General features: G+C 37.4%; 1 protein-coding gene across 1 annotated transcript; it reads left to right on the plus strand.

Annotated features, from left to right (window-relative positions):
- Window positions 1–1,295: 1,295 nt before the first annotated feature.
- LOC101699783 (transcription factor BTF3 homolog 4) lies at window positions 1,296–1,929 on the plus strand. Its single transcript, XM_004863168.4, has one exon. It carries the CDS (start codon window positions 1,338–1,340, stop codon window positions 1,812–1,814), a length of 477 nt encoding a protein of 158 aa, XP_004863225.1. The 5' UTR covers window positions 1,296–1,337; the 3' UTR covers window positions 1,815–1,929.
- The last annotated feature ends 7,179 nt before the right edge of the window (window positions 1,930–9,108 follow it).

A 9,108-nucleotide genomic window follows, 5' to 3' on the forward strand; every position in this document is an offset into this window, starting at 1 on the left:
CATGGTCTATTTTGGAGAAAGTTCCATATGCTGCTGAGAAGAGTGTGTATTCTGTTGTAGTAGGCTAGAACTTTCCGTAGATATCTATTAAGTTCATTGTTTTGAAGGTGTGGCTTGACTCTGATTTTTTTTGTTGATTTTTTTGTTCAGTTGATCTGTCTCTTTGTGGATGTGGGGTATTGAGGTCACCCCTTATGATTGTGTTGGTATTTATTTGGTCTTCTATGTCCTGCAGTATGTGTTTTAGGTGCACCAGTGTTTGATGCATATGTATGTATTGACAAATGTCATCTCTTCCTGTTAGATTGTTCCCTTAACTAGTATATAGTGACCTTCTTTGCCTCTTCTGGTCAGTTTTACCTTGAAGTTGACTTTGTCTGAGTGTAAAATTGATACCCCTACATGTTTCCAGGGTCCTGGTGCATGAAATATTATTTTCCATCCTTTAATTTTTATTCTATGAATATCTTTTTGGATTAGATGAGTTTCTTGAATGCAACAGACTGTTGGTTTCAGTTTTTTGATCCATTTTGCCAGTCTGTGTCTTTAATTGGGAAATTGAGGCCATTAATATTGAGCGTTATTACTGAAAGGTGTTGAATTATTCCTGACATTTTGCATTTTGTTCTTTTTTTAGATGATGCCTTCTTTTCTTATCTTTCTTTCTTTCTCTCTATCTATTTGCCTTGCTGATGAATTTGTACCATTTTAATTTTTGGCTTTATTGTTTCTGTCCAGGATATTCTTGAGTATTTTCTGGAATGCTGGTTTAGTGTTCATGTATCTCTGAAATTGTTTTTGAAGGAATGACTTTGTTTTAACTCTTCTTTTTGCTATATGCAGTGGTATCTTGGTTCATAAACTTAATTTGTTTCACAATTCTGGGGAAAATGGCCATGGCTGTGTTCATCACCTGATATGGAGCTCACAAATGGAAGTAAAATTTTGCTGAATGCTTCTGTTTGTGAACTGAATTGCTTGCAAATAGGAGCGTTCATGAACCGAGGTATTACTGTCTATTAAAACCTTGGTTTGTGACAATAATTTATTCTGCTTGTAATCCAAAGCACTTGTGTATCAAAGCAGAGAGAGAGAGGGAGAGAGAAGAATCAGTTGTGATCATGTGATATTTGACCTGTTGTATTACTCATATTACAACACATTGCTCATTTATCAAGTTAAAATTTCTTAGCAATGACGTGGGCCTCGCCTCGCGCCCGCCGCCGCCTCAGCCACTGCCGCTGCGCTCTTTCTGTGTCTCGGCCGAGGCAGCCATCCTGCTCTTGCCGCGCGTGCTGGTGTTGGAGGACCCGCCCTGCTTCAGATTTACCAACAGCATGAATCAAGAAAAGTTAGCCAAACTTCAGGCTCAGGTCCGGATAGGGGGCCAGGGTACAGCTCGCAGAAAGAAGAAGGTGGTGCACAGAACAGCTACAGCTGATGGCAAAAAGCTTCAGAGATCTCTGAAAAAGCTGGCAGTAAATAATATAGCTGGTATCGAAGAGGTGAACATGATTAAAGATGATGGGACAGTTATTCATTTCAACAATCCCGAAGTCCAAGCTTCCCTCTCTGCTGACACCTTTGCAATTACTGGTTATGCAGAAGCCAAACCAATCACAGAAATGCTTCCTGGAATATTAAGTCAGCTTGGTGCCGACAGCTTAACAAGTCTTAGAAAATTAGCTGAACAGTTCCCATGGCAAGTGTTGGATAGCAAAGCACCAAAACCAGAAGACATGGATGAAGAAGATGATGATGTTCCGGATCTTGTAGAAAATTTTGATGAAGCATCAAAGAATGAAGCTAACTAAAATCTTTTCTGGTGTTTGGAAGCTGGCATGGACTAGATTTAACAAATCAGCTATGTGGTTCCAAAGTTTTACCGACACAGAGAACGTCATCTGTTACTAGTTCAGTAATATAAATATTTTGTATATTAAAAAAAATTTTTCTTAGAAATGTTTCCTTGGCTTACAGAACAGTCACAGACCAAGTTACTTGCAATCCAAGGTTTGATTGTATATTTGCTTTGGAGGGTTTTGTTTTTTGGATTTTTTTTGGTGCTGAGGTTTGAGATCAAGTAGGATGAAAAGAGACTGTAGTTTAGAAGATTTGTTTAGTTAGATATTGCCTTTCAGTGATATTTTTTCATCTTTATTTGTCCAGAGATACTATTTATCCCTTCATTTACTCCTTAATTTAAGTGGTTTGGAACTTGTCATGTATTTCGAGGAAAGAATTATTATTGGTTATAACAGCATCGTCAGATCTAATTGTATATCACTTATATGTGAAAAACTTTGCATTTATACTTTCACCTATTATCAGAATTTGTGGCATGCATTATGTTGTCACTCGCTGTTGGTTTGTGGTGTTGAAGGAGAAGTAGAGACAAGATGGGGGGGTGAAAGATGAGTAAATCAGTAGGAGGTGAGGTAGACAGCAGGAGATAGTAACAGGGCAAAATGAGAAGGTGGTCAGATTCTGTTGGAGGTCTCCTACTTGGATAGAAGGGTTAATGTTGAGGGTTTTAAGAAGATATTTGTGGAGGTGAGGATGAGATGTGGGAGGAGAGAGCTGTAGTTTGGATTTGGAGAAAGTTATGAGATTGTTGGAACCTGCTGATAGGTTGGTGGACCTGTAAAGTGGAGAAGAGGGAAGGGAAGACAGAGGCTTAGGTAGGATAAGGAAGAGCAAAAAGAACAGAAGAGAGAGTGTGAGAGAAGATAGAAGTAGCAGGGAGAGCAGAACACAGCAAGCGAAAAGCTTGAAAAGAGGAATTTAAAAAGTAGGAGAAACAAGTAAGAATTTTAAAAAATAATATTGCTGTAGAAGTTGAAGAAACAAAATAGAGATATGAAGAGAGAGAAAAAATAAAGAACAACTAAAACAAAACAAAACATCGATGGTAACCTAGATCACCTACTCCAATGAGAGAATGCACATGTGATTCCCAGGTGACCGCGGTGCCTTAACGCCAAGTGTTCACATGGTTCCCTTCCTGCCTTAGCTGTGATCTGACTGCAAGCAGCCACACCAATTTCCTCTCTTTTTCCTTGTACTAAAAATCTAACCCAGTCTCCAGAATTCTTCCTCCAGCCAGCAGGCAGACTCTGATGCCCTCTCTGGGCTTGGCTTAGGGACTCTTCCCCCTCAGGTGTGATGTTGAGTTGGCCGACATGTTTGTGAGCCTTTGGGGCCCATTGGAGTTGCTGGACACCTTTACATGCTGGGGAGTGGGGTCTTTGGGAGTCAGCAGGTGGAGGATTGTGCCATGCGAGTTCATAGGCCCTGTTTATTTGTTTATCCTCTCTCTGCCTGGATGTGTGTGGAGGTTCCATTGCATGGTGAGCACTGCTGCTGGGCTGCAGGGTACCCTGTGTTTGGAGGGGAGGTGGGAAGAAGGAGCTGGTATATACAGTTTGTTTCAAGAGTCCAGCCTTTGCAGGCTCATTCTTTCCCTTAGGCTTTCTGAAGTACTCTCTTGATGGTTGCTCTTGGGAAGGGCAGGGGCTGGAGTGGGGGTGGACTAGCCATGGTGGCAGTGGTTCCCCTTTTGAATGATCCAGATACTTGGTTCGATCCATATGTATCATCTTTCTGATTAATATTCTGTTTTAGGTGAAGTCCCTCCCCTCCTCCACTACAGAATACTGTAGCTGTGCTTTCAGCCAGTCCTCTCTATAGACCTCAGATATGACTCCTCCTCTAGTTAGCTATGTTGGATCTCTCTTATTATTATTATTAATAATATAATTGTTACCATTAAAATCCAAGATCTTTTAGAGATCTAGCTGAATATCATGTAAATTAATTGGTTGCTGGACTTTCTACGTTTTGAACACATGATAAGCTTAGATATAATTAAAATTTGACATTTGAACAACTTCCAAAAAAATAGCATATGTAGAAAGTAGATGTCTTATATTAATAACAATTACATTTTGCATTTGGAATGTTGAGCTATGTAGATAAGATGAATGTCTTTGAGAGAATATGTTGATGTTTTAAACAAGTACATGCAGATATTTATAGGGAAAAAAATTCCTTACATGGTTCCCATGGTTAAGTTTTCAGTGGGGTGTCCTTTCCTAATAGTTCTTGAATTATTTAATACTCCTCCTTTATGGTACTATTATATGACATATTGGGTTGTATTTTAATTGTGGAATTTTCCTTTTTGTTCTTTTCTTTTAATGAGAGTAGTAATTCAATATATCTATTTAAAGTAGTGTTCATATTTTGTTGACTACATTTTCCCTGTTACTTCCACTAGCCAGAGGAATACATATAGTGAGGTACAATTATATAAAGGTTCTTCACTATTCCCAGGTTTCTTGCTGATGAATAACTCACTTATTTACTCAATCACTCCTTCCTTTATCTATCCATCCATCCACCTACCTACTGCATTTCTATTGAGTACTGATTTTATGTCAAGTCCAGTGGTAGAACCTATGTCTTAGAGAAGAAAATGCATTGAATTGGCCCCACTGGTAAAAATGAAGGATTAGCAATGAATAGATTTATGAGGCAAACAGATAGTTGAAGAATTAGAGATTAAACAAAACACTTTTGTCTTTATTTTCTAAAGCGTTAGTCTTTATTTCTTGCAGTACCTCATCTGGCTATTTCTACTCATTCTTCTAGTTTGACATTAGGTGAAACTTCAATGCTATGGATAAACCTAGAGGACATTGTGCTCAGTGAAAGAAGGCAGGCACAGAGAGACAAATACTGTGTGGTCTCACTTATATGTGGGATATAAAACAATCGAACTCATTGAAGCAGAGAGTAGAATAGTGGTTATCTGTGCCTGAGAGGTAGGAGAATAGGGAGATATTGGTCAAAAGTTTCAGAGAAGAAAACCCTTTTTGAAATATATTTCTCAGCCTGATACAATTTTTTAGAAAGCTAAAAGAGGAAAGGTGAATTGGTTTGGCTGTTGGTGGAAATAATTTCAAGACAAGTCATGAAACTGGGGCAAGAAAAAGTTCCTAGGGTGGAAAGAATACTCCTAGACCCTCTTTGCATGTTGGCAAGGCAAAGTGAACATTGTGTCTGACCTTGGGGTTGTTGTTCTTTCTGTTTCCCCCAACTGTCACCTAATGAAGAAGTGGAATAAACCATCACCTCTAACCCCATTGGCCTAAGGCTTATAGTGGTTTTAGACTAAAGGTATATGAAACGAGAGTTAATTGTGTGGCGGGCTTTGATCAACATATGGTTCTGTGTTCCAGCTGTACCAGTGCCCATAACGATCTAACCCAAGCCTCACCCACACTTCATTCTCTGCACACTCAGAGGTGAGGTCCTATCAATAGTGGATCAGACTGAAGATGTCATTGCTTCTGCTTGGCAGGAATTGGCATCGGTAACCCAGAAAGCAGATAGAAAAAGCTGTGGGGAGGAAGGGAGTAGATGTGTGTTGGATGATAGACAGGAAGGGAAAACGTTGAGTTTTGAAGATGTCGCACAAATGCCCTTTCTTTAGTGATTAAAAATAACACATTGTTGTGTAATTTGTGATTATTGATGTGTACATCTTCAGTTATGCTCATCTGTGTAGAATCCATGTATATCTTCACCTATATGCTTCTACTCTTTATTCCCATTAAAATTAGATCTTGCTTCAATGAGACACTCCCATTTTATTTTTCACTAAAGTAATATAGTTGAAAGTGAAAGCACGATAGTTGAAATTGTGCTGGGACTGTATTTTAAAAGCATTGTCTCAATGTGAAAAAATACTTTGGAAAAGTTAAAATATAGTGTATGTTTCATCACACCTCTGAGAATCAGTCGATTTCAGTGTAACAGTTGAACACTGACTTTTAAAAAGTGAATGAATCGCCGGGGATTTAGCTCAGTGGTTCCGCTGCCTGCCTCACAAGTGCAAGGACCCGAGTTTGATCCCTGGTACCAAAAAGAAAAAAAAAAAAGTGTATGAAGTCATTTAGCCTGTTTTCGGGCTGCCAGAAAGTAAGAAAAAAAAAAACCCAAACCAAACAAACCCAAAACATTAACCAGGATTCTTCTGGAGTTGAACTCAGAAAGTCTAATTTGCCAGAAAAATAGAGCCAAACATATTTTTTTTCCCATTAAGTTTATTGGTACATTTTCGGTATAAAATACAGTTACATTCATCATTGGGATCTTGTACCTTTACATGAGTATCTTGGTTCTTATTTTTTTCCCCCTCCCTTGCCCTCTCTTCACCCCCTCCACCCTTCCTTATTTGCAAAGATTTTGTTTCCATTTTTTTCCTTTTCTCATATTTTTTCTTTTCCCTTTTTTCCTTTCCCCTACCCTTCCCACTTCCCCTGCTCCTTTAGACCTTTTTTCCTGTGACACAATATCAATTAGACATTTTAAAATTACAATATCAAGATCTAGGAGGCATTACCACAGATTTTACAGAATTTAAAAGGATATAGAAAGCATATTTCAAAAATCTGTTTTGAAATAAATTTGACAACTTCTAAGAAGTACCTTGGAAGAGAAATTAATGAAACTAACTCTGGAGGAAATATAAAATTTGAATAGCACCTATTAAAGAAAGTATATTTCTAGCTTGCAAACCTACCTATGTGACAACAGCAGGCTCATAAACATTTTAACTGATAAATTATATCAAACAATTAAAGCAGAAAACAGAAGGAACACTTCTCCCCTCATTTTAGGAACTCAACATCGTGCTAATCCTAAAACTGGATAAAGATAATAGAAGAAAAAAGTATGAACGTGGATAGAAATTTGTTTAACAATACAAACTATTAGAAGTCAGATCTGGCAGGATGTAGAAAGTGGTTTTGTTATAGGGATGACAGTGTTGGTTCAGCATTGGAAAATCCACCCCCCAAAGTCATCATTTTAACAGAGGAAAGGCAAAAGCCATATGATCCTGTCACTAGTTGGAGAAAAAGTATTGGACTAAATTCTACAGCTGTTCATGGTCAAAGCTATCAGGAGCCTAGAAGTAGAAGAGAAACTTCTCAACAGATTAAAGACATGTACTCCATGCTTCCAGCGAGAATGCCTTATATAAATGGAGATGATACAATGCTTTCTCCTTTAGGTGGGGAACAAGGGCAGATATGCTTACTCTTTATCTGTCCATTAAACTTTGAAACCTAGGACCCACCAAAATAGTCTGGCAATAAAATGACACAACTAGGATAGGATTGGCATGGCAGAAGCAAAATCTTTATATGTAGATGAAATGATCATCTACAGAGAAAATACTAAGAAATCTCTAGGAGCTCCTAGAACTTGTACTTGAATTTAGCAGGATTAGAAAACCAAGGTATATATAAAAATTCAGGTCTGTGTATACTTGCTATAAATGAAGAATTGGATATTGAAATTTAAAAGTTATGTAGGAGTAGAAAGGACCTAGAACAGTTAAAAACAAAAAACAAAAACAAAAACAGTGTTGGAGGACGTTTAGTACCTAATTTTAAGACTTCTTCTAAAGCTATAGTAATCAAGGCAGTGTTGGTGTAAGGAAAGACATATAGATCATTTGAATAAAACAGAGAATCTAGAAATAGAACCACACATATATGGTCCACTGAGTTTTGAAAGATTATTTAACATTAGCATTTTATAGAATATAAACTCAATTCAAGAGCCGAGGAAGAGATAGTGTTTTCAGCAAATGGTGCTAGAACACCTGGTATCTGTGTACAAAAAATTAACCTCAACCCTTTTTTTCCATACATGAAAATAACTTGAAGGGTTCTATGAACCTAAATAAGAAAGCCTAAAAGTATAAAACTTTAAGAAGAAATTATAAGGCAAAATATTTATGAATTCAGGGTAGGCAAGAACTACCTAGGATACAAAAAACAAGATGTATAAAAGAAAAAAATTGATAAATGAGATTCCATGAAAATTTAGCACTTTAAATGACATCATTAAAATGAAAAGTAGTCCTTAAACAGACCATATTTACAATGCATATAACCTGTGACCAGAATACATAGAGAATTCTTAGAGCTCATTAATAGATAACCCAATTAAAATGTAGATGTAAGAAGATGATAAATAGCCAGTATAGCACAAGGAATGGTGTGCAACTCTAGAATCAGAAGAATACTAATCAGTACAATAATAAGATTGAATTATACACTCATTAGGGAGATGAAGTTAAAAGTTTTAAAAGCCTTGTCATGACTTTTTCTTTTTTTTGGATTCTTCCCCTTTGCGTTTAATTTGTCACACCCAGTGGATTCATTCTGCTGGGTTTCCTGGGGTTGTGATCCTCATTGTCTTTTCCTAGGGTATTTTCTGAAATTTTTTGGAGTGCCGGTTTGGTATTCATGAAGTTCCTGAGGTGCTTTTTGTCATGAAAGTATCTTATTTCTCCATCAATTTTGAAAGATAGTTTTGCAGGGTACATCAGTCTGGGTTGGAGGCTGTTTTCCTTTAGGGCTTGAAATACATCACTCCAAGCTCTTCTTGCCTTGAGGGTTTGCATTGAGAAGTCTGCTGTGATTCTGATGGGCTTTCCTTTGTATGTGATTTGTTTCTTTTCTCTCACTGCTTGTAGAATTTTGTTCTTCTGTTGGATTTCTGGAATCCTTACTATTATATGCCTATGTGTAGATTTTTTTTGATTAAGGCTAGCTGGCATCCTATATGCCTCACTTATCTGTATGTCAAGTTCTTTTCTCCTCCTTGGGAAGTTTTCTGCCATCACTTCTGTGAAGAGATTTTTTTTATGTCATCTGCACTCTCTCCTGTTTCTTCATTGACTCCAATCAGTCTTATGTTATTCTTCTTTGCATCATCTAGCAGCTGCTGGATTGATTTCTCGTGTTCCCTTACAATTTTAAAGCAATTTTTCTTTTTCTGCTCACTAATTGTAATCTTATCTTCTATATGTGAAATTCTATCCTCACATTGGTTCATTCTGCTTCGACGACTTTCGATGGAGTTTTTAATCTCCTGGAAATCTGTTTGCATCTGTTTTATGGATTCCATTTGTTTCCTATGTTGAGATTCCATCATGTTCCTCAGATCCTCTATTTTTTTATCTGTGTCCTCTCTAGATTTATTAATCATGTCTTGCACCATGAGCAAAATCTTTGCTGTTATCTG

Source organism: Heterocephalus glaber, unplaced genomic scaffold (genome assembly GCF_053883595.1).
Source record: "Heterocephalus glaber isolate CG9 unplaced genomic scaffold, H.glaber_assembly_v1.0 deba00001733, whole genome shotgun sequence".
Classification (NCBI taxonomy): domain Eukaryota; kingdom Metazoa; phylum Chordata; class Mammalia; order Rodentia; family Bathyergidae; genus Heterocephalus; species Heterocephalus glaber.